The 27,182-nt window shown below is 37.3% G+C and overlaps 1 protein-coding gene across 1 annotated transcript; it reads right to left on the bottom strand.

The window, feature by feature from the left end:
* Positions 1–16,050: 16,050 nt before the first annotated feature.
* On the bottom strand, positions 16,051–17,292 carry LOC149181413 (uncharacterized). Its single transcript, XM_089414203.1, has one exon. It carries the CDS (start codon positions 17,290–17,292, stop codon positions 16,051–16,053), a length of 1,242 nt encoding a protein of 413 aa, XP_089270329.1.
* Positions 17,293–27,182: the final 9,890 nt, after the last annotated feature.

A 27,182-nucleotide genomic window follows, 5' to 3' on the forward strand; every position in this document is an offset into this window, starting at 1 on the left:
TAAACATAGATCAACCTAGTAAACCTATATCAACCTTAAACCTAAGTCAAACTAGTAAACCTAATAAACCTAGGTAAGAACTAGTAAACCTAGGTCAACCTCGTAAATCTGGTTAACTTAATAAACCTTGTCAACCTAGTTCAACCTAGAAAACCTATGTCAACCTAGTAAATCTAGTAAACCTAGGTAAACCTAGTAAACCTATGTCAACTTAGGTCAACCTGAGTTAACCTAGTAAACTTAGGTAAACTTGGTAAACCTAATAAACTTAGGTCAACTTAATAAACCATGGTTAAACTATTAAACTTAAGTCAACCTAGTAAATCTATTAAACCTAATAAATGTAGATAGACCTAATAAACCCAGGTCAACCTACTAAAATTATTAAACTTGGTAAACTTACGTAAACCTAGTAAACCTAGATCAACTTGGTAAAGCTACTAAACTTATGTCAAACTAGTAAACCTAATTGACCATGTTTAACCATGGTTGACTATTGTTGACCTAGTAAACCTAGTAAACCTATGTTAACCTTAAACCTAAGTCAACCTAGTAAACAAATAAACCTAGGTGAACCTAGTAAATCTAGTGTCAGAATTGCTAAATTGGACAAACATAGCTCTTACAGGTATGGATGTACACACCTTTTTTTACTAATGATTATGCAAGGAATAGAAATATTGATACTCTTCAAGTGTCTGCAAATGATATTTCTACATTTGTAAACACTTTGAATGAAAAGGTAGAAAGTGTTAAAGAAAGTTTAGAAGAAGCCAAAGATTGGGTGGTTGAAGAAAAGGGCACCGCTTCTAAAAACCATGAAGAATTAATAGGGTGTGTTGAGGGAGTCTTCTCGAGGTTAGAAAAATCAATTAAAGAGGGTTCTCATGGGAAAATCCCTGACAAAACCATTCCCCTTATTCATTTTTTCCCACAAACTGTCTTTATTCAAAAAGCTAGTTCACCTGTCCTTATTCCAAAAGGAACTACAATGGTGGAAAAATTCTACCATAATAGACATTTACAAACTTAAGCAAAGTATTTCGGTAGAAATCACATAAGATAGACGTGTTTCGAACCAACAAGTGTGGTTCATCATCAGGACCAAATGATGAACCACACTTGTTGGTTTGAAACGCGTCTCTCATATGTGATTTCTATTGAAAGACTTTTCTTAATTCATTATGGATCACAAAATCCTGAATACAATATTTACAAACTTCTTATTATGATATATCTAAAACCAGTAATGTAAAAAAAACATGAATAGATAATGTCTATAAGCTTGTTGTCACTGAAAATTTGATGCCAATATTGTAACACTTTCATAAGTCGCCTTCTAATATATATTCTATTTCCTGTGTCACAACTTAATCAAAATACACATATATTCGAGAACAAGACCTTATTCTGATATGAAAATCTAGAGTTGTAAATCCCATAATGCATATTATATATACTCTACCTAGCATTGTCCTTCGAGTTTTTCATGCCTACTTTTTTTCCATGATTTCCTCAAAACTGTTGTGATTGATGTATAAGGACATGCACACAATGATTAACAAATGTTTTAAGGCAATGAGCTATTTTTTCAATATGCATTTCTAGTTAATTGTGGCATATATTTCTTTTGGTGGTGTGTGAATCTATTCCAATGGGAGTTTTATGGATTTTATTTAGTGGTGTGTGAGTCTATTCCAATGGGAGTTTTATGGATTTTATTTAAAATTGAGAAATACCATTAACTAAGAAATACTTACTATTCATTACACTCAAACTATTGAAACATAAGGATGTAAGAAGATGTTTCTTGTAATTGTGTGACCAAGTTTTTAATTTTTTCTTTCTATACTAGCATTTCAAGTTTAGAGGGATCAAATTGGCATTCAAATGTGTCTTATAGTGTTGAGGGAGGCTTGCACATTTCCAATCACCTTATAGGAGGGTCAAATGCTATTCTTCATTCCACATAGTTGTACCTTGTTGCTAGACTTGCATGAGGTTGTACATAGCCTTTGAAGTATTGTCCTCATCTTCTTGGGTTACATTTATATGGTGTTGGGTTATGTGCTAAATGGGGAATCTATTTGTTAAGTGAATAGTTAACTTGTATGATTATTATGGTCCTCTCAATGTTTTTCATTTTATGGTGTAAATTATTTGGACCTTCCATTCTTCAACATCTTTTGGCATTATTTGTAATTGTCTTATAAGAGAACACCTTATAAATCAACACCTTGGTTATATTGTAACCTAGTCATTTGTCTAATTCCTTTGACCTCATTGTCATTTTATCCATCATGTTTTGATAAAGCATTTTTGTATATGTATAAAAATATAATACTTGTGAAGGGATTGATATGGGCATTGTTAAGTATTAGTGTCTAAATAAAAGCTTGAACTTATACATATGAACCTAGAAGTGAGGAATTGAATTTGCTTCTTGCTTATTAAGCATTTCTATTTAGTGAAGTAGCATAGACCCTTATATTTGTTGGAGCAATAATTTTCACAAATTTATGTTGTTATTTGTGACGAGTCTAAACTTCAACCCATCCAAAGTACCTCTCAAACACCTTTTCTGACCCATTTTCCTCAATTTCATATTACATTTCCCCATACATTGTTGTTTTTCCTATCAATGTCATGATTTTAGCAATTCACAAGTATTAAGGTGATTATACACTATTTTCACATTTCTTCATTTGGTTTTATATTTTAGTGTATTTGCTCTGCCTAATCACTTTGGGCATTGCAACTCTTTTGCATAAATCACATGAAGACTAGTTACTAGTTACTAGAATGCATAGGCTAGGAAAATAAATTTAGATTCATTGGAATAGGCTGTAAAAGTAGTTACCAAAAGCTATAATGATCTGACAAAGAGAGTTCAACATGAATATCCACACTCACGATGATCTGTGCAGATTTGGAAACGTCACCCCAATAAGTAAGGTCACCAGGTCTCGACTGCATGTAAGATGGCCATCATTTCCTTCTCGTAGGTAGATTGGCCCAGATTCCTCCCACTGAGTTGTTGGCTGGTGAAGGCCAATGGTCGCCCTTCCTGCATTAAGACCGCTCCAATACCTGTACCCGAAGCATCACATTCAATGACAAAGGATTTGGTGAAGTCAGGTAGTGCTAAGACGGGAGTGGAACACATTGCGTTTTTGAGAGCGGTAAATGCCTGTTGTGCTTCCTCATTCCAGAAGAAGGAATTTTTCTTTAGGAGTTGAGTGAGGGGCTTTGCTATGCGGCCATAGTTGCGGACAAATTTACGATAATAGCCTGTTAGACCCAAAAATCCTCTCAAGCTCTTCAAGGTCTTAGGCTGAGGCCATTCTTGCATTGCCTGGATCTTTTTGGGGTCCACCTTGACACCTTCACGCCCCACAATGTGGCCCAAATACTCAACTTCTTCCATGCCAAACGAACACTTAGACATCTTGACAAATAATTTATGCTGGCGGAGCAGTTGCAAGAGTAGATCTACATGCTGAAGATGTGCCGCCCAAGTGCCACTATAGATGAGGATGTCATCGAAGAAGACCAATACAAATTTTCTGAGATATGGTTTGAGGAGGTGATTTATAAGGCTCTGAAAAGTAGAGGGGGCATTACAGAGACCAAATGGCATGACCAGAAACTCATAATGGCCTTCATGAGTTCTGAAACCCGTCTTGGGAATGTCAACTTCCTTCATGCGAATTTGGTGGTAGCCTGAGCGAAGATCCAACTTAGTGAAGAATTGAGCCCCATTTAGTTCGTCCAGCAAATCGTCAACCACCGGGATGGGAAATTTATCTTTGACTGTCAACTTATTGAGGGCCCTGAAGTCGGGACACATCCGCCACTCTCCCATCTTTCTTGAGGACCATGACCACTGGGGATGAATAAGGACTAATGCTGGGACGAATGACACCTGCTTCCAACAATTCCTTGATGATTTTTTCTATTTCATTCTTTTGGGTGAACAGATATCTATATGGCCGCACATTTGGGGGTTGGACCCCTAGAACCAATGTGATGCTATGATCATATTCCCCTCGCGAGGGTGGAAGCTCATGAGGCTTATCAAAGACCGTCTGATGTTTATTTAAAATCTGTTGCATCTCAGGATGAATTGGCAGAGACATGGTTTCGACTACCTGGATGGCATTAAATTGAGCTACCAGTCCATGATGGCCCTTTTTTAACAATTTTTCCATCCTATGCGAGCTGATGATAGAGGGGGCTTCCGCCTGTAGTCCACGGAGGGTATGTGTGGAGTTGTTCTGCTTAAAACTCATATATAACTCCTGGAAATCCATTGTGATTGGCCCCAGAGTGCGGAGCCATTCCGCGCCTAGGACAATGTCGCAACCCCCCATGTGTATTGCAAACATGTGGGTTTTCAACTGATAATCCCCCATTTGAAGTTTGACATTTTCACAGCGGCCTTCACATTTCATTGTGCCCCCATCTGCAATTTGGACTTGGAAGTTAGAAACTGCACGTACAAAACAATGCGCTGCTTCAGCGATCTTTTGATGGATGAAATTATGGGTACTTCCACTATCAATCAAGACTACTACTGGGCGATGTTTAAGAAAACCCCTGATTTTGAGAGTTTGAGGGGAAGAAATGCCTGCCAATGCATTTAGCGAAATAATTGGTTCGTCAGATACAATCTCCTTTTGGTTATCTTCTTCGATCGCCTCCGGTTCCTCAAGTGGTGGATCTTCCTCGGTGGAGCTGTAGTCAGTGGCATCTATTTGAAAAAACTTGGGCTCCTTGCATTTATGACCTGGGGAATATTTTTCATCACAGTAGTAACATAGTCCTTGCTTCCTTCTTTTGGCCATTTCCGCAGGTGACACCTTTTGAATCTTAAGTGTCTGAGTCGTGTTGGGAGCCTGTGGGGGACGACCTTTAGCGGGGAAGTTGAGGCGGTTGGATTGGGCTGTTAATGCACATTCCACCTTACGAGCTACCTGGCAAGCCTCTGTCCACGTGGGAGGGTGGTGGAGTAGAACCTGAGCTTTGATGGCTTCTTTCAGACCGCTGATAAAGCATTCCATGTAGAACTCATCTGTGAGACCCTTAGTGCAGAAGGCTAAGGCTTCAAAAGCGGTAATATATTCATCCACTGTACCTGTCTGTCGGAGCTTAGTGAGACACCCCAAAAAAGAGTCTTCTGGTTCAAAGCGATTTCGAAGAGCTTTGGCAAATTGGGCCCAATTTTGAAAATGTCCATTGCAACGCTGATGCCATTCCTTCCATTGCCATCGTTCATTGTCCAAGTACATGGTGCCCACCATAAGCTTAGTCCCCTCATCTATGATATGATTCAATTGGAAATACTGCTCCATTTGTGCTAGCCATGCGGACGTGTGAGAACCGTCAAATTTATGCATATCCAACTTGGGAGGTCGCTGACTGGGTGGTGGGTGGGTGTGCCAGACGTGGGTAGAGTGGCTAGACTCACCCTCATGGTATTCATGGCCATTATTCGCCTCCTCGTGGGCTGGCTCCTTGCCCTTCAGTGCATTCTGTATCTGGATACTTATTCCTTTAATCTCATGTTGTATTTCGTTCACCGAAAATTGGATGGAGTTCACCTGGTCTTCAATTTTGTCCATCCTTTCATTGGCCATCGCCTGAGCGCGAGTTTCTACCATACACCAACCTGATGAAAAATTGGGACCGCCAAAATTTTTTTACTCAGAAATTGAATGGTACCACCTTGCTCAGCTCGTCGTCCTGATTCTGATGGGCTAGGTCACCAATAAGCGCCCCGGAAGATCTCAGACTCGTTTTTTTTTTGGAAAACTCCTAACGGAGTTTTACTCCTTCCTGATCAATACTGCAATCGCCAAATCCTCAAAATGTCATTGCCACCAAAAGTCCTGCGAAAATTATATCTAGGTACATGAACCCTTCACAACTACTCCGATCTGGTGGATCTGAGAGATCTGAATGGTGGGACAACTGCTGTTGCTGATCTGATGGAGCTGCGGGACTGATGTCTGCTGCTGCTGCACTTGCTGATCTGGAATAGATGATGTGTGATCCCCCGATAGAAAGGAAACTATGGTCTTGAGGAGTGTCAGGTGCTACAGATCGCAATATACATAAGGGTCTGACAGTAGTACTCAGCCCAATGTTTCAGGGCTCTAACTAAGGAGGATCGACCGTACCCTTAGCCGTACAACCTGACTACCCTATCGTACGGGCGAGTAATCTCTCCGAGTGCTATTCTCGGTGTACTGTAGCCACAAGACGGCCGAAGGCTTATCTATGGCGAGGTTTCAAGGGAGCTAGGGGGCTTCCTATATACCCAGAGGGTACGTGGAAGACAGTCCGTGCGCGGTTCTGTCTAATGCGCTACTACTCGAAGGGGTACCCACAGGGGTTACAAGGGAGTCCAACAGACGTGACCACCTCTTGTATTTCCTGCGTGCATGCCTCCCCAAATCCGCAGGTTTATGCGCTTAACGACAGATCCCATGGTTTAAAGACGCCGGAACACGTCTCTAGCCAATTTTTTTTTTTGCTAAAAATTGGAGATCCCACCAAGCCCTGGAAAGTGCTCTGATACCACTTGTTATGCTCTTAACCTGCAAAGTAATACCCAAACACAGAATATGCGAAGAAAAGATACCCAGAACACAGAATAGCAATGATTTTATTATTCAGAGAGAAATGTTCACAGGCCTCTTCGAGGGGGCAACCTCCAATAGAGCAGAGCTAGATTACAAAAACAAGACACGATACTCCTCGCAGGGAGTCTCTATCCTTATATATGACTCATACATGCAATACCACGGGCCAATACCATGGGTTTTATTAATACCATCTATCTAATACTACCGCCCATTTGTAACTAACTGTGGTCCCGTCATTAATTGCGGGTTAACCACTTACAAATATTAATATGGGCTTTATTGACTCTTGACTATGACGTGATCCCATGACATAAATAAGGGGGTTAGGGTGGGACCCTAACAGTTAAGGTGAAATGAACATGGGAGGAAATAAGATGAGAAATGAGGACAACATGACCTTTGGTTTCCCAATCACTGATACAACCTCTAATTTTCATATGAAGAATATATCTTTGTTGATACTTCCCCGATTTCAAGAACTGATGAGTGAAGACCTTGGCACTTTTTTATTTTTAATTTGATGTTTTATGCCATAGCATGGATTATTTGACTGACACTCAAAATTTGAAATTATTTCTAGGTACTCTTAAAGAATCTTCCCTGCAATGGTTTATGGGATTACCAGAAAATAACATTGCGACTTGGGAGGGCATAAGGAAGGCATTCCTAAAAAAGTATTAGGGTTACTACAAGGCTCGAGAATTACAAAAGGAAATATTTAGGATGTTGCAAAGGGAAGACAAAATCTGGAGGATTACTTGGAAATATTATTATACAATCTTCAGTGTGCTAGGCAACATTAATTGTATATTGACATTACAAAAATTCTTTTCTTGAAGGGAATTTTATAAGAATTAATGAACATGCTTAATTCGATGGGAGAATGTGTTATCTCTACATTTAAATTTGATGAAATCGATGACATTTGTACGAGATATTCTCGTGGTAAGGAAAAATTGGGAAGATCTTCTGGGATTTCCCTAAAAATCCTAAAACAACCTCTAATGGGGTAACGAGAACAAAATTGGTGAATCTACTGAAAGATTTTAAAATCGACATTTTGAGGATTCTCAGTTTACAACTCGATACATTGAGTTTTAATAAGAAACAAGAAGAATAGCACACCACTCTTTCTATTTTCTTCCTGATATGTTGAAAGAAGCACCCTAGGAAAGATTTCCATCTCGATAGTATCACCATTTTTTCCATATGCGCAAAAGAACATTCAACTACCAGTTGTCCTTCTTTTCCAGGTCTTAAAGTATTGTACTAGGGAGATGAAAAAATAACGGAGAAAATTTATTCATTAGTGACTAAGAAGTTGTGGAAACCTCAACTTCAAGGTATGCCTTTTGATTTCGCTAATGTAAATTTGTTAGATTTCTATAATACACAATATACACCTTGGAATGTTACAGCACCATGGTAGATGTGGCCTTGAAATCCACTTAAGAAATAACCTTGGAAACAAGGTTAGCAGGGATCGGGTTATGGGCCTACACCTCTATATCCTTACCCGCTATAGCCTTAGTATTCCCTGCAATAGCAGCAATTTTCATAGAATTATTAGTGACAAATATATATTAAACGTCAACCTCCAAATACACAACTACAATTACCTTCTAGTCAGCCTCCTAGGCCAAATCAATTACTTATTCAACCATTCAATAACCCAAAAAATAAAGTTGCACAACTTGTCTTGCAACCCGAGTTACAACCCTTCTCGACTTATACCGTTACTCCTATAGAAATATAGGATATACATTTACGGTTTGGGAAGGTGATCCAAGGTTCCAACCCCATTATCATAGAAGAAGAGAGAGAGAGAGGAAGAAGTCTCTCCTCTTGTAATTGGAACCAATATCCTTACGACACCTCAACGAGATGATAGACCTTCAGAACAACCTTCGATACTAGTAAATCCCCCTTATCCAGAGAGGCTGAACATAAGTATAATAAAACCCCATAAGTATGATGTGGTTAGTGAATTGAGGAATATTTGTGTTAGGATCCCATTACTATAGGTCATTATAGATATACCTATTTATGCTAAAATCGTAAGGGATATGTGTCTAAAAAAATGGGGAGAAAACAGAAGGATCCACCTGCTATATTTCATCTTGTCGAGGAAAAGTGTTGACTTAATCACTGGAAAGAGTTTAGCCAAAAAAATATATTGATCCTAGAATTCCTATTGTTTATGTATACATTAACAAAGCATGTATTATGAATACTTTAATTGACCTTGGAGTAGCCATTAACATTATGACTACACAAACCATGAAACAACTTGAGTTGACAGATCTTCATCTTACCTCGACTTTTCTTGAGTTCGCTGATAGATCTAGAGTCAAGTTGGAAGGAGTTCTAGATGGTGTGATTGTATTCATCAATTCATGGGAGTATCTAGTGGATTTCATGGTTTTGTAGACATTATCAACAAATGGAGGGCATCCTGTAATTTTAGGGAGGCCATGACTTCCTACTGCATATGCATTTATATGATACAGATCTAGTAGTATGTTTATTTCACATGGAGGAATTATAAAAAAAATCATGTTTTACCCTCCTGCAAAATCCCTAATAGAATCAAAAGGATTCCCTTGGTTCAATGATTCAACGAGGGATGAAGAAATGGTTCAACAAATGTGCATGGTAGATCAGGTAAAGAATTTTCGAGAATGTTCTAAAGAGAATTACCTTAATTCCTTTCTGTGGAACTTTATTTTTTATGGTTATGATGATCGCCCATTAGAACAAGTTTTAGAGAATGATGTATAGGAAACTAATGATCAAATAATTTTGTCTTAATTTTATAACATTGCTAAAGTTTCACCACAAGAAATGGAACCATACTACATTCTTGCTGAAGGTAGTTCTGGTAAGTTTTTAAATATTTGTAATGAACTTATTGACTGATAAAAAGAATTGATCCATGTTTTACAAGAAGAGATAAAATTCCTTCGCATGGGATTACTAAGACATGGAGGGAATCGATCATGTTGTTTGTTCACACCATAGTTATATGAAAATTGATGCTCGCCCCGTCCAATAACCTTAGAGGCATATGAACCAAAAACTGAAGGAAGTGGTAAAGGGGGAATTACAAAATCTCATTGATGGTAATCTAATTTACCCAATATTTGATAGTAAGTGGGTTCCCCCCTTAGTTGTAGTGCCAACAACTTCAGGAAAGTGGTGGGTGTGTGTGGATTTCCATGAATTAAACAAAGCTACTATGAAGGACTATTTTCCCCTTCCTTTTATAGACTAAGTCTTCGATACCTTAGTAGGAAAGAAATATTTCTTTTTCTTAGATGGGTTTAGTGGGTATAACCAGATCCAAATAGGTCCATAGGACCAAGAGAAAATAACATTTACTTGTCCTTTGGAAATTTTTTCTATTAGGTTTCGCCTTTTGGGTTGTATAATGCCCCTATCGTGTTTCAAAGGGTAGCGTTAGGTTTTTTCTTAGACTTGATCCATGATTATGTGGAAGTATACATCGACAATTTTTCTATTTATAGGGAATCCTTCAAAGAAACTTTGGAAAACCTTAAGAAAATATTGATTAGATGTCAAGAAGCACACCTTGCCCTGAGCAATATAAAATGTCGAATGATGCTAACTAGGGGAGTAGTACTTGGTCACATAGTTTTTGTAGTAGGTATTGAGGTTGACCCCGCTAAGATCAAGGTACTACCCCAGCTACCCATTCCTACAACACAAAAGAAAGTAAGAAGTTTCCTTGGTTTTGTAGGAGATTATAGACACTTTATTGAATATTTTACAAAAATCGCCATTCCATTGTTAAAATTATTATATAAATATGTTGTTTTCATGTGGAATGACCAATGTTAGTATGCATTTGAGACCTTAAAAGAAAAAATTCTAGTTGCAACGATTTTGAGGGGGCCCAATTGGGCTCTCCCTTTCCATATCTCCATGGATGCCTCAAACACAACTTTTGGGGTTGTCTTTGGATAAAAGGATGGCTTGTGTTATTATGCCATTTATTATACTAGTGAAAATATAACCCCTGCTGAGATGAATTATTTTGTGACAAAGAAGGAATTCTTAGCAGCGTGCATTCCATAAACAAGTTCAAGCATTATATTATGGGTTATGAGGTTTTTGTCCATATAGACTATGCAACTATTTGGTACCTCATGAATAAACCAATAACTAATGGTCGAATCATGAGATGGATTTTATTATTGTAGGAATTCAATGTTGTGATTGTGGATCGGCCTGGTAAAGATAATCCAATTTTTGATTTCTTTTCTAGGTTGCAACATGAAAATAATGATATACGTGTACATGTATATTTTCCTAATGAACAATTATATGTAGTTTCTACTCACCTACCTTGGTTTGAAAACATTGCAAATTATTTAGCTATAGGAAAACTACCTTAAAAGATATCTGCTTGTGAGAAGAAAAATATTATAAACAAAATTTCCTATTATTCCTTGATAAGTGATGAAATTTTTTATACAGGTGTGGAGCTTATCATTAGAAGGTGAATTCAAGAGGATGAAGTATCAAACATCCTAAAGGATTTTTGCAACTAGTCTTGTGAAGGCCATTTATTTGATAAACGAACTGCTTATAAGGTACTATAATTCTAGTATTATAAGCCCAATTTGTTCAAAGATTCCAAGAAGTATGTGTGCCAATGTGATAGTTGTTAGAGGATGTGGAATCTGGTTCAAGAAAATGAAATTCCATTACACCCATAGGTGTTGATTGAACCATTTGAAAAATAGGCTTTGGATTTTGTAGGCCTAATCACACCAATTTCATAGAAGAATAAATATATTATGGTGTGCACTAATTATGTCACAAAATGGGTTGAGGCCAAGTCACTAGTTTGAGCTAACAAGCAAGTAGTTGTTGATTTCCTCTATGAAGATATATTTAGCATATTTGGCGTGCATCAAGAGATCATTATGGAGCAGGGAACACAATTCAGATATAAACTTATTAAATCTACCATGGAGTAGTACCAAATTAGGAATAAGACTTATACCTCGTACCATCTGTAAATAAATAGGAAAGTTGAGTTTACCAATAAGGTACTCGAGGCCATCCTCATTAAGACCATTCAGATTCATCATAATGACTAGGCAAACTAGCTAAATGAATCTCTCTAGGATTACAAGACGACATGGAGGAGTACTATAGGTTGCACACCATATGAATTGGTTTACGAGAAACAAGTCCTTCTCTCAATTAAGTTTCAAATTCATACTTTTTGAGCTACTTATAAGCTAGGAATGTATTTGAGTGAAGCATAAGAGAAGAGATTGCTATAGTTTAATCAACTTGATGAAATCAAACATGATGCGATCCAACAAAACTATAATAGTATAGGAACATAGAAAGAAGTGGCATGAACACTTTATTCAATGAAAGAAACTGCAATACGGGGATTGGGTTCTCATTTTTTACTCAAGGTTTAAAGATTTTAAAGGGAAATTCACAACCCACTAACTGGGACCATATGTGGTGGAGACAATTTTTGAGAATGAGTCAGTTCAAATTAAGACTGTTGATGAAAGTCAGGCATCTTTTCTTGTGAATGGACATAGGCTGAAGCTCTACCAGAATATGATGTCCAATGCAGAATTCATAGCATAAATTTATAAAGGTAATGGGATGGAGGTGGTAAAGAACCGATATCCATTTCTTGCCCATATTTCCTCTTCTTGAATTCTTCTTTCTTTAAAAAAAATCATGGTAATAATAATAATAAATAAATCAAATAAAATATATATAATAAAAACTTAATGGGGCCTAATTATGAAAACCACCTTGTGGCATGGTTAGGTCAATAAGTTGTTGTTGTTGTTTTCTTTATCTAATCATGAATCTTCAAATTTTTATTTATTCTTGGGTGAGTTGATGAGGGATTCCTTAAGGCCCTCCTTCTAACAACCTTTTTCCCATCGACCTCAGCACATAATCAAGGACAAAAGGCTAGATATTATTTGCAGTACCATGAGTCTTGCATACATTAATGGCAGGTTCTCTTGGCAATGATCAATGCGAATACATTAATGTGTCATAGTCACTAGATCTTGTAGGTGACTCGACTTCAGCACATTCATTCATACCTTGCAAGATGTACTGAGGTGTTGTGGCTCTCATTAACATTAAAGGTGAGTAGCCTCATGTTGGTTAATGACATATATAAATGGTTGGTAATCTGATGACTCTCTCATATGCTCGACTTCACCAACTTTATTCACATAATGAGAGTTTGTACCTAAGATGGATAGGACGTGTGAAGAATTATGATTTCACTTTTGATATAACTTCTACCAGATTCATGTATAGTGACAGGAACCACTAGAACTTATTGCAAGATCTATAACTAGCCCCTACTTGAGAACAACAATCTATTTTGTAGAGAAAATGAGCAAAAAATGAACAAAGAGCATTAATAGAGTAGCAAAATGAGATCCAACATAGTGTAGGAATATCGTTTGGAGTCATATAGGATAATTTCCTTCTAGTATTATAGTGGTTACTAGATGTAAAGATCCATTTTAGGAGAATATACCTTCTCGTAACTAGGATCTAGAACAAGGTAAAATGAAGTGTTCTATTCCTCTAACTTTTGAGCACACACTGGAGAGATAGACGAAGTTACACCTGTTGTGACAATAGTTAGTATTGCATGAGAATATAGGTAATTCATTTTGGTAAGTGTGACTCAAAGTAATTATGGTAAGACAATTGCGCTTTAATACATGACTAATTCATGAAAGGTGCGCTAATTAATAATGATCACCATACTCATACCTCTCAATTTGTTTCACCGCCACCTTATCTAATCACTATAGATCATGCATGTGCAATCTTTCCCATGCATTGGCATGCTTTGAACATAGTCTAATTTGTGTAACCTTGAACTCATATCACCATAACATAAACATACTGCTCCATTCATTGTTCACCACCCTTTGTGTTTAACCCTATACAAGGACAATAAGTAAAAAAATATTCATTCTCCCCCTTGCAGCAGATGATATGCTGAAAGATTCAGTACCACGGTTTGAGCCCAACAACGTTGAATTTCTTAATGAATATCCACAAGGTCACAAGTATTTTGAGGAGCCTAGTTAGTTTCTGTTTTGTGAGAAGTTTTAGGGACACAATTTCAGATTATTTTATTTTATTTTATTTTTATTTTTATTTTTATTTTTTATTTTTTATTTTTATTTTATTTTATTTTTTTTCCATAGGAAAAATATCGAACCTTCTATTAAAAATAGAGAGTTATAAAGCATATGCAGAGCATTGCAGAAAGACTTGTTTTTCTCCATGATGGGAGAAAAAAAAGTCTCGACTGGTTGTCATTACAAGCCAAAGGAGCAGATGCGCACCAATCTCATCAACCAAGAAAAACAAAGCAAAACGCCTCCACCTGAATATGCGCACCTCCCGGGATCTGATTCACGCAGAGAGGATCTGGTATAAAGCAGAGGCAGAGAGACCAAAAGAAACGCGCGACGTTTAACGTCCCCATATAAACTCATAGGAAGAGACAAAAAGTTGAGGGCTCACAGCGTCCCGGGCCTCCTATTCAAAGGAAAAACAGCCTAGGAGCCCTGTCGAAAAGCTTCAAGAAAAGAAGTATAAACAGAATGAAAAAGAAACGAACTATGTACATGACACATAACAGATTTCTGTTAAAACACAAACTTAAGCAAAAATGGGTTGTTCAAGCGGTCGAAACACCCCATTTTCCTCCTCCAAAATTGTCTAGAACCCCAGATCTTGTTCAACACCCTCTTTAGAAAGATGACCAGCTTCAAAATTCCTTTCCCTGTAGATATGGCAAAGAGAAATCTCCGAGAAATGACATTTAAGGCGTGAGACTTCTTTAAGCAGAGGGAGCAGGATGAAATTTCTGCATTGTTGAGTCCCATTAAACCAATTCACAGTGTTCATTGAATCCCTAAAGATCTGGACTTCTCTCACATTCCTAAGGATAAGCCAACAAAGAAGGGAGTGTAAGGCTTTCAATTCTGCAAAGTTATTGGAGCCCTGTCCAAGACCAACAGAAGCTTTAACAACCTTATCCTCTGATAAATGAATAATCAAGCCAGCCCCACAGCGTCCATTGATATCTGAGGCACCGTCAAAATAAGCCCACGACATTGAATATCTGATAAATTCTTGACGAACAGCTCTGGTAGTAGGAGGAGCTAGCAGAACAAGGATACTTTCATAAATAGCAGCTCCTTCTGCGGCAAGTCGACCAATCGGGAAGACAAAATCCTTAAAAATAACTTGATTCCTAGCAAGCCAAGTCCCCCAGGTAATGAGAAGTGGAATGGATCTCTCTCTGTCGTTTGTGGCTTCATTCCACCACCTCTGCCAAGCTTCCAAGAGCCCCTGCCCTTCCCATCTGAAAGGAATTTTTAGCAGCCTTAACGTTTCGGCCCAAAGGCTAGTGTTAAAAGGAAAAAAAAGGAACAGGTGCTGAGCTGATTCGACACTATCTTTACAGAGGGGGCACCAGCCAGGACCAATCCTACCTCTTCTTTGAAGAAAATCCCAAGTAGGGACTTTCTGGAGCAGAACACACCAGAAGAACAGTCTCGATTTGGCTGGCCCTTTTAACTTCCAAAGCAGTTTAAACCACCAATCCGGATTCTCCCACCCTTTTTGAGACATCATCCATTTATAACCCATCTTTGGGGAATAAAGCCCATTCTGGGCAAAGACCCATCTGAGTTCATCCGGAGAGTCAGAGAGCCTGACTGAGGAGTTGAGAAGGTCCCTTCTGAATAGGTCCCATTCCTCCAGCCATTCTTCATCCAAATGTAAGTCTCTTCCCTGAATCCATCCTTGGCTCCAAATGGAGGAAGCCCGAGGATCAGCCACCTGGTTTAAAGTGTAGAGCCCCCTGTCTTTTAAAGCCGAAACCAACCCCTGAGAAAGAGAGAAAATCTCAGTACAACCTATCCATGGATCTCTACCCAGCCTGATCTGAGTTCCATCCCCCACACTCCAAGCCAAGCCCTTCTCTATAATTTTGACGGAAGCGACCACAACTTTCCAAACCACCGAGGAGTTTTTGGAAGTCTTTTGCGGCAATCTGATCCAATCTAGCATTGATAGCGGATCAATATATTTTCTTTTAGAGACAGAAGTCCACAGGTTCTCAGAAGAAATGAGCCTCCAGCTGAGCTTTGCTGCTAAAGATTGGGAGAAGCAAACAAGATTTTTAATACCCCAACCTCCCCACTCTTTAGGACGAGCCACTTTATCCCAAGCAATCCAAGGGGTAACTTTCTCCGACTTGGATCCTGCCCAAAGAAACCTCCTCTATGAACCTTGGGAAGAACTGCGCGACTCTTATAACTTCTGCAATAGAAGCTTCCTATGTCGCTTTGTAAATATTCTTGAAAAAATTGACCCCTAATGAGGCCAGATCTTCAAAAGAACGTGCCTGTTCACCATTGGCTTTCTTCATTTCCCAGATTGTATTAGAATTTTTCCTTCCTTTAGCATAATTCTGAAAAAACTTGGTGTTATCGTCCCCCGCCTGCAACCAGATCGCTCTACTTTTTAAACGCCAACTTTCCTCTCTTTGCTGAAGGATTCTCCTCCTTTCCCTCTCCAACTCTTGTAGTCTAGCCCGAGCTTCTACTGATCCATAGCCATTACCACCTGGGGTTTCCAGGAGGGCAATCTCAGAGTTAACATTTTCCAGCATTTCTTCTTCCTTCAGTTTCTTTTGGAGGGCCCATTGTTTAGATGTGACCTTCATCCTTTTTAAATTATCCATAAAATTCTGACTGCGACTCTCATCTTCATTGAAAGCATCTTTCTTCCAAGTTTTATGGAATAGACTGATATAAGTTGCATCCGAGAGCCAAGAGGCATTAAATTTGAAGGGAGTGCCCGGTTTGGTGAAAGCTCCTTTCACTTCTAGGAAGACAGGGAAATGGTCCGATAGACCACCTTCCCCAACCCAATGTCTAAAAGCCTGTAAATTTTCTGCCAGCGATTCACCGAGCAGAAATCGATCAAGTTTCTTCCCAATCCATTCTTCTACAATTCTTTGATTCCTCCACGTCGGACGCAGCTTGAGCAGGGGAGCATCCACCATGAGAGAAGAGGCCAGTTTATTTTGAAAGAAATCAGTAAGGGGATCGGCCCTGGCTCTGACCCCCCAAGATTCAGTCACCCCCAACGAAAAATTAAGATCTCCTCCAATTATAAGATTTGGGTGCGACAGAAAAGACTTTGCAAAGAAAGAGTTCCAGAACCTCTCCCGATCCAAGACAGGACCATAGACATTAAGAATATGTAACGGGATGCAGAGTTCGTTGGAATATAGTTCCACAGCCAAAACATTTTCCGATCCCCAGGAGGAGATCTCTCGAAGGAACTTCGCGTTAAAGCCCAGAGCCACCCCTCCCGAATGACCATTCGCATCAATGGCATGGAAGGTCCAGCCCGGAAAGAGCTTAACAAGACATCCTGTAACTTCTTCCCCCTTCCCTAGAGTTTCTTGAATCAGAAGAATGTCAGGTTTGTTGGTCCTGACCAGATCCTTCAGAGCTAGCTTTTTGGGCAAACTAGCTAGACCCCTGCAATTGTAGGATAAGATGATCATCGGGAAACCTCAGGGGGTGTCCGCTTTGCTCTAAGCACCCCTGGCAGAGACATCTGCTTCCCACCAGCAATATCGATGACAGCCTTCAACTGTGCCTTCGACAGATTAGATTTCCTTCCTCTTAGCTTCCTCGGGCCTGCTGTCACCATGTCCAACTCCAGACCTCCCACAGCAAGCCCTTTCCCCTTTCTGGTGGCCAAAGATCTGAGATTGTAGGGGGGTTCAGGGCTCCAGACACTAGAAGGAATAGATAAGACAACATCCGAGGGACTAGAAGTCAGCTTTGGAGAGGATGGAATAGTCATAATAACATTGTCTGAGGAGGCTAGGCCCTTCCTCAGGTCCGACAGATCATCCAAGAGCTGCCTGAAGGGGCCAGACTCATCACAACATGTTTGAGGTAAAACAATAGAAGAGCATATGGAAAAAGGAGGGGATAGAAGCGGACTAGCCTGGGCCGCCCCTGCCATTTCAGGAACTGTTGAGGTTCCCATGAGAGACATCGGAATTGAGATAGCCTTACTTGCTATACACCCAGGCTGTTCCTGTTCAGCTTCCTCCGCTTGTTCCGGACCCAACCCCTGAACTTCTGCCTGAGGATCGCTCTCTTTGATCTGAGCCCCTTCTTTCTGGGTGAACAACCACTGATTTGCCTCCAGATTTTTTCCTTTTCTCCTTTGTCTTCGGCGGCGATGGTGACCTAGAGGACACTCCCGGGCCAGATGTCCGTATTTGTGACAACGATGGCATCTGAAAGGGAGGTTTTCATAGTCCAGGGTCTATAGGAACTCTAGACCTTGATACTTCAGGTTCATAGCATCCGCCAGACCTTCTCTGGGATTTAAACTTACCAGGATACGGGCGACACTCCAATCATGAGTTCAAAGATATGATCTATCAATGTCGAGAAACTTCCCCAGAGTATTACCCATTGAAGTGAAGGCCGAGTCAGTCCAGAATTGCATAGGGAGACCCGGTAATTTGACCCAGACTAGTGACTCCACCGTTTTTTCTTTTTGTGCATCAAACAGGGGCGTCCACCTTCTGAATAAGATTGGCCTTTTTCCGAAGCTCCAGTGCTTTTCCAACACCCATTCTACGTGCTCCTTTTGTCCAAACCGAATGCAAAACCAACCTCTGTCCAGATTCTTGATCTCTTCTGGCTGACCCGGAGCTTCTTTCCATTCTGCCTATGCCCAATCCTTGATGTAGTCTGCCGAGTACTTTCTTCCACGAACTCTACCGACTAAGAAGGTTTCCAAGGCTTCCATTACTTGATCTATACGAATATCTACTCCAAAAACACAGCTAGGCTGCTCCTCCTTTTTTCTGATAGGTTTGTTCTTCTTTCTCTTCCCTCCCACAACCTCCATCTGAGTTCCTCCCTCTCCTGGGTTATAATTAGCAGGAGCATCGGCTTCTTCTGCCTCAAGCAGCTCAGTTCGCCTTCCAACAGGGTCACTGTTGCCTTCATCCACCCCCCCAACCATCCTATTTACCCCAAACTCAGAGGCTGTGGCCAGTCTTCGCGCTTGTCCCTCTTCTCCGGATCCTTTCGGATCCCCTCCTGCCTCTTCACTGGACGAAGACCTCGACAGGCTGGGGAGCAGCCCTTTCAAAATAGGGTTTATTGCAGGGACCCTTTCCTGAGCGCCTTTTTTCAAACCACCTCCTTCCACCTCCTCGTCAAGAAGAACTGAGTCTGCTGCGCTATTTGGAAAGAAGAGTTGCAGATTTTTCTCAGATACTTCATGTCCCCAACAAGCAAGAAGATCTTCTAGAGCTGGTTCTATGTCCACTGATTCGCATTCATGAACCATCTCCCGCTCTACACATCGACCTGGTTCCATTCAACGCTTTGTGATACAGTAAAACGATCCTCCGAGCAAAACCTTGAACCTTCTGACCTGTAAATCCATGTTCTCGTAAAATCTTTCTTCCTTAACGCAGTCAGTCTATCCAATAATGCAATGCGTTAAATCTCTTATGATGTGATGCTGAACGTAAGCTGAAAGTGCTGTGATGTGTAGCCACGGCCTCAATAGGAAATACGGTGCAGACCTGGATTCCATGGAAGGAAAAAACCGAATCCCGCCATTTTCAACATTCAAGCCTCCTTCCCCTCTTGGCTTGCTTCATACTCGGAGGCTTACACCATCCATGAAAAATATGAGCTTGATTGAAAGAGTTTGAAAAATAAATTAGGTACAAAGTTCGAATTGTAGTAATCCAATTTCAGATTTACCAAAGCCTTCACGGAAAATTTTAATGGAGTTGTGACCTACTTTAATCAATTGGAGTTGCTTGTATTAGAGGAGTCAATTTCATAAATCACAAACCTTCCTCAGGGAGGAGAATGCCAGTTTAATAGTGCCATGAAGTATTTCGATTATAATAAGTTCCTGATACTAAAGAAGAAGAATCCAAATTGGAGTAAGGGTATTCCATGCACATGGGTAAAGGAGGAGTGACATGTAGCTTTATATTTAGTACAAAATTATATCACATGCAAGGGCAGGTACACTATAACTTTTAGGTATCATATGAGATTTTTGTATTTTTCTAAGGACAAACAAAGGATGAATATTCCTTTTTTATTCGTTGAAAAGTCTGACTAAAATGGCTAGGAATGTTCAAGCATGGCTTGAATATGCAAAGACTAGTATGTATCATCACAGACTCATTAAAATCTCGATGGAGGCTGAATTGAAGAAAAAGGGTTAGACTTGGGATGCTTTCCTCTTCTGGAGAGGATTTGGAAATGAATCCCTGTTGTCCCCTTAAAAAAGGAGGCAAGCCCCAATGTATAAAAGGAAGAGGAGGGTTTCAAAGGTTGAAAGCTCATATGAAGAATTAGTATTAGAGGAAAATGAGAAGGGATCTGGTGAAGCTGAAGAAGCCCTTGTCTCAAAGAAAGTCAAACACTCATAAGAGGAAGAAACTATAGTCAGTAAGGAGAGGGAGCCGCTGGCCTGTTGGGTTGTGTTATATTCTTTCCATGACTATATTAGGTGGGCGAACCTACCTATGGTTTTGTGCATGGTTTTCGCACATGGTTTTGGGTGCGATGGTTTTCAGTCCATGGTATTTGATTCTTTGGCATGTATATATATGTATTGTAACATTGAAAGGAACATAATGAAAAATCAATCTGGTAGTCCTGATTTTGGGATCTAGGGGAAAATATTTGTGTATATTTGTTTTATGTGTTATGCTCTTGCTATTGTTTATTTCTGTGTTTTAGAATTCGTATGCAGGTAATTTTTGTATGGGGTTAAAACCTACATTTGGTATCAGAGTTGTTTTGGCTCCAAGGGGACGCCTTTGTTGCTGAGGGGTTTCGCTCGAGCCTGTGGTAGACCCTGTTCAGTGGGAGATCTGCGAGATCGATTCTGGTGGTGTAAGAAGATGGCAAGCAGTGGAAAGATAGAGATCGAGAAATTTAATGGTAAGAGTTTTGAGTTGTGGAAACTCAAGATGGAGGATTTGTTGGTGGATAAAGATCAGTGGATCACGGTAGATCTGGGAACTAAACCAACGGGAGTGTCCAATGAAGAATGGAAGAAGTTGGATCGGAAGGCTAAGAGCACAATATGATTGTGTGTCTCAGATTCAGTATTTCTGAATGTATCAGGGGAAGCTACGGCTAAGGCTTTGTGGGACAAGTTAGGGACTTTGTACCAATCTAAGTCTCTGGTGAATAAATTGTTCCTATGGAAACCTGAGGATGAAAGGTGGAGACTCGTTGACAAAGCATCTGAATGCATTTAATACTGTGGTGTGTCAGTTATTATCTGTTGATATTAAAATTTCAGATGAAGATAAGTGCATCAGTTCACTACAACAAAATAGGCAATTTACGCCAGATTTAGCACCAGATTTTAGTGTATTTTTCTCTCCATTGGGATGAGTAGCCTGGCGCTAAATCTGGCTCTATTGTACAATTTTTAAAGCGTCCTTTTTTGAGCCAAATTTTGCATCTTTTTTTTATGCCAAAATTTTCATCATTTTTTGTAGCATATTTTGCACCAAGATTTGCACTTGGTTTTACAAGAGGTTTTGCTTCTAGTTTTGTGCCATTTTTTGCATCTATTTTTGCATCATTTTTTGCTTCCTGTTTTGTGCCATTCTTTGCTTCTATTTTTGTGCCATAATCTACAACGAGTTTTACACCATCTTTTGCATCTAATTTAGTGCCTTTTTTTGCATCGAGTTTGTTCCATTTTCTTCATCTAGTCTTATGCCATTTTTTGCTTCTAATTTTGTACTTATTTTTACATCTATTTTTGCACCAATTTTTCTGCCTTTTTTATACCATTTTTTGCATCTAATTTTGCACCATATGTTGAATCTGATTTAGTGCCAAAATTTTCATCCACTTTTTCGTTTCATTTGTCTCCCTTTTTTGCATCCTATTTTGCACCTAATTTTGTATCATTTGTTGCATCCAATTTAGCATCATTTTTAACAACATTTCGTGCATCCAATTTTTCATCCTTTTGAGCATCTAAATTTTCACCCTATGTTGGGCCATGTGTTGCATCAACCTTTGAATCCCATTTTGCGTCTAATGTTACGTTCAATTTTGAGCCTTTTTTTTTGTCTATTTTTGCATTTGTTTTTGCGCCAAGTTTTGAATCATTTTTTGCACCTCATTTTGCATCCAATGTTGCATCCAAATTTGAGCCATTTTTATGCCCATTTTCACACCATTTTTTATGTCCAATTTTGCATCCCTTTTTATGTCTAATTTTTCATCCTTTTTGGCATCAAAATTTGCATCCTTTCTTCTGCCACATTTTGTGTCCACATTTGCATCTATTTTGCACCCAGATTTCAGTTTGAATTTTCATCTAGTTATGCATCATTTTTGGTATCCTTAGTTTCACACTTTTTTAGTCCCATTTTGCTTCTTGTTTTGTGTCTTTTCTTACATCCTTTCTACACCCAATTTTTCATCCTAATTTTACACCATTCTTTGCATTCTCATTTTGGTCTCCATTTTTGCATCCTTGTTTGCGCCCAATTTGGTATCTTTTTGTATGCCCTATTTTGTTCCCTTCTTTGTGTCTAGTTTTGCACCATTTTTTAATTCTACTTTAAAATACTTTTTGTCTCATTGTTTGCATCTTTTTTTGATGGCTAGTTTAACATCCAATTATACTCCCAATTTTGCATCGATGGTTACATCCACTTTTGGCTTCTTGTTTAGATTTACTTTTACTTCTATTTTACTAATTTTATTACATAGTGAAATATATTATAGTTTCTAAATATCATTTTGTTGTAGGATTTAATGTACAGTTAGATGAACATAAAACCCTCTTAGTTTATCCTAGAAACCTAAGATAGACTGATTAAAAGAAAGGTTGTTCTAAGGCTCAAGATTCTTAGTATATCAAGAAGTACAGTATAGATTAAGAAAAGAAGAATGAATTCATGTGAGTCCTCGCATGCATGTCTTGTTGGAGTTTTTAGTGTAGTTGGGAAGCGCTCCTATATAGCTCTAAATCTTGGTCCTACACACAAGAGAGAGAACAAAAAAAACTTCACAACATAATATCTTGATAATTGAACTATCATAAACATATAAATATTACTGAATAAATAGATATAAACCAAAATCCCATACATTCATTAGTTAAATAGGATAAGTAAAGAATGAAATGTAGCATATGGAAGGAAGAACAACTAATCTATATTAATAAAGGAGTTGGAGGAAAGTTACAACCATGAGATGCAGTTGCAACAACACTTCCCCCAACTTCTAGCTCAAAAACTCTCCCTCTCAAGATAGATCTCAGCAGTGTGACAATAGATGAATGCCCATCATTTTCTCAATGGCCAAGCCTCCAATATATAGGAAAGTGAAGGCTATGAAGATTTCCCAAATTCTTCATTAGTTCAATTTTGGCAAAAGCTTTTGGGTGAATAATGTTTCCTCATATAAAAATGGCATTTTCCACTTTTTAGATGCTTTTGTGCTTAGGAAAAAGCTTCCTCGTGCTTTATGGCTCTTCCCCACTTTTGTATGCTTTTATTTTTTAGGAAAAATCTAAAGATGAGGATAAAGAGATCACATTCTACCATATGAGTTTCCGAAAGTGAACAAGAGTGTCAAATTCTAGTTAACTCGAGCTTTTTGAGGAATTTTCATTTTAAAATGTTAACATTGAATTTCCATGTCATAATGTGTAAGCCAATCAAAATCCTTTAAAATTTAAAAGACATACAGGTGTGACTAGGCAGTGGATTTTTTTTTTAATAATATAACTTACCTGATTTAACTGTGAATGGTGCCTAAGTGACCCAAAACTATATTAAATATTAAAAATAAAATTAATATCTTAATCTATAAAAGTTAGAATATAGAGATGATTTTTAATGAAGGGTAAATCATGGGGTGTTAAATAAATAAATTTAAATAGAAAATCCTAAATCCTAAATTTAATTTAAATTTTAAATTTACTTTTTTAATTTAAATTTTATTAAATCTTGTATTGATAAATTAATTTAAATATAAAATATAAATATATGGTTATTTTGATAAAAGTGCATTTATTTGAGTAACTTAAATTTATATTTTAAATTTAAATTTTCTTAAGTCTTGTGTTAATAAATTAATTTCAATATAAAATACATGTAGATGGTTATTTTTTATAAAAGTGACGTTTATTTGGGTAATTTAAATTTAAATTTAAATTTCCTTTTTTAATTTAAATTTTATTAAATCTTGTGCTAATATATTAATTTAAATATAAAAATACATATACAATTATTTTGATAAATGTGACATTTATTTGGGTAATTTTGGTAAAAGAATAATTAAAATGATATATTAAAAAAATGTCTACATGGCATTATTTTATTAGTTTCTTAATTTTTTCTTAGGTGGTTATTTTTTGAGTTGAAAATTCCTCTAATGTGAGAATTTTGGTAACAAAAGTTAGATGAAGGGGACAACTCGTTATAGACTAGGATACCATGTAGTATAGGCTTATATAGTTTAGGAGAAAGGAGTACTTCAACCAACAGTGTAGTATTCTCCTCCAAGATGATGAGGAGGTATTTTCATGTATAACAAATTTAATAATATATCACAATTAAAATTCATAACTTAGTATTTGTAAACAAATTTAAGGGTAATTGACAACATTCATAAAAAATATAGCAGTATCCTCATATATAACAATTCTCCATCAAAAAAACATTGATAATTTTCAATATACATATATTACTACTAAATCAACATTTATCGCAGATATCATTATTCCGAGGTAAATTCACAACATTACATCCAAAAATAGTAATATCATCATACATAATCATTCTCCATAAAAAAACATTAACAGGTTTCAACACATATATAAAGTAACAAGATAATACTAATAATATCCTCATCATCTTTAATAAAATCAAATAAGATTGAAATGTGTGATTATCATATCAAAATATTTCATGAACACCATTATTCTAAGGTAAATTCACAACATCCAGCAAAAGATAGTAATATCATCATACATAATAATTCTCCATCAAAATAATGCTGATAATTTTCAATATATACATAAAATAACAAGATAAAAATGATAATATCATCATCATATTTAATCAAATCAACTAAAATTCAATGTAATATTACCAAATAAAAATGTTTCATAGATATCATTATGCTAAGGTAAAATCACAACATCCATAAAAAGATAGGCATCTCTTCATAAAAAGATTGTAAACAGTTTTCAACATATTCATAAGGTAACAAGATAGTACTGATAGTATCATCATCATTATTCAAATAAACTAAAATTCAAATGTATGATTACCATATTAAGACATCCAACTAAATATAAAAAATAACGCATGGCTAGCTAGCACCACGAAAATCATAGTCAAGCTCATCCTCATGATCATTTCCATGATCATCATCTCGACCATCCTGATAATATCATCCACATAATCATCACCAATGCCATTTCCATCTTCATCATGATCATCTCTGATATATGATGTAATATAAACATAGTCTATATCATCATCTTCGTGGTCATTACCTATAGCGTTCTGGAAAAAAATCAATATTACATGTTAGTACTATTTCTATAGCAAAATGCATATTTTTATTACAATGCTAACAATAAAATGAGGTAGGACATAATAACATTTAATAGTAATAAAAATAAAATGAAAGTGTGGCTTAAGATGTATTGGAGATCCAACTAAGATTACACTTGTAATTCACATTAAGTAGTAGAAGCATTTTTTGATCCATATGAAGTAGGTACCCATTGTTCTTCATATTATATTGTGAATGTTTCTTATGATTTCCATGTAGAATTGGTAAATTAATATTTACTGGAAGCTTTATTTCAAATTACAATTGTAATTCAGATTAGAAATAGAAGAAATTTTAACAAAAAAAGAATGTCACATGAAAAAGTAAAGCGCGCTTGAGCCAGAGGAGTTCTGGGATGGGTGACCTCCTGGGAAGTCCTGGTTACCGGGTGCAAGCCCCGGAAGTGATGATTGATGCTATGTGATTCGTTCTCCACATTTCACTAGTTTCAATCCCACTTCTTCACCCCTGTGAGCATCACCCGATGCAATGAGTGCTAAGTGAACTATTCAAAAATCATGAGAAATTAGTCAGTTACGACTACCTCTCATGGAAATGGTCATACGTTTGAATGACTTACTTAACGCAGTTGAATCCCAAAAATGATATATAATGCACTGCGTAAATCCCCCATACTTAAAAAAGAAAAAAAAAAAAAAAGAAAAAAAAAAAAAAAAGTAAATTGTTTTTAATGAAAAATAAGTCGCATACAATATGAATGTCACATGAAATATTGAGCTATTCTTAATGCATGTAATTTTCTCTATAATAAGATGGATCCTAATGTTCATTCAAGAAAAAATTCTCACAAATAATTACTTCATTTTATCCATTATCACAGTTAATCCATTATACCTAGTGACGACAATGATTCCACTCAAATTGCTTTGAACTCCCTAAATATAATGTAAAAGAGAAAACTACACGACCATGACCATGACCACAACTGTCTCCCTTGCCTCGCCCACCAACAGAGATAATGGACTTGGAGTTATAACCACGATAGCAACCCCTCCCTTGCCTTGTGTCCACCATTAGAGGCATTGAACTTGGAATTAAGAGTACTCATGTTTTCTTTGCTCTGGTTAATCTCCAAGGAATCAAAACTTGATCAATATATCAAGGAATCCATCAAGGAATATATATATCATAAGATAAGCTCAATAGGCTTTGCCAAAAGAGTGTGAAATAACACTTACCTCTGTTTTATGAAATAACTCGAGTGAGTGGAATGAATGGTGGGAAACACTTACCAAGGAAAGGAATATTTTTGGTCTGTCCTTATTTCTATTATTATTTTTGCTTCTTAGAATGGAGGGAAGTGTTTAAAAAAATTCTAAAAAATATTTTAAATAAAAAAATAAAAATTATTTGCTTAAGTTTAGTTTTTTTTTAATATATATTTAGTTTAGTATTTTTTATTTTCTAAAAAAATATATTTAGTTTCTGGTTTTTTATATAACAAAAATTATATTCTTTTTATAAAAATGGATTTTAAACATCCATTCACACTAAATTTGTGATTTTATGATATAAGTTTAAATTATATATAAAAAAGTAAGTTAATGCCATGCGTTGTGTCGCTGAGATGGGTATTGTACATCTCTTCCTTACTAAGTTATAGAATGTGCTTGGGTTTTCTTAATGTGATAAAATTAATTCTTCTTTTCATTATATCTTGAGATGTTCAACTTCCACCTAATAAAACAATAAAGTTAAAATAGGTTCGCCTTTGTCCTTTGTAGATTTCTTTCCCCATTAATCCTTGTCTTAATAG

Source organism: Pinus tabuliformis, chromosome 3_2 (genome assembly GCF_031772625.1).
Source record: "Pinus tabuliformis cultivar Carrire ecotype Pingquan chromosome 3_2, CPIR1, whole genome shotgun sequence".
In the NCBI taxonomy this organism is placed as follows: domain Eukaryota; kingdom Viridiplantae; phylum Streptophyta; class Pinopsida; order Pinales; family Pinaceae; genus Pinus; species Pinus tabuliformis.

Coding starts and splice junctions, on each gene's coding strand:
- LOC149181413 (XM_089414203.1), bottom strand. CDS start 17,292: ATGATCATCTTATCCTACAATTGCAGGGGTCTAGCTAGTTTGCCCAAA.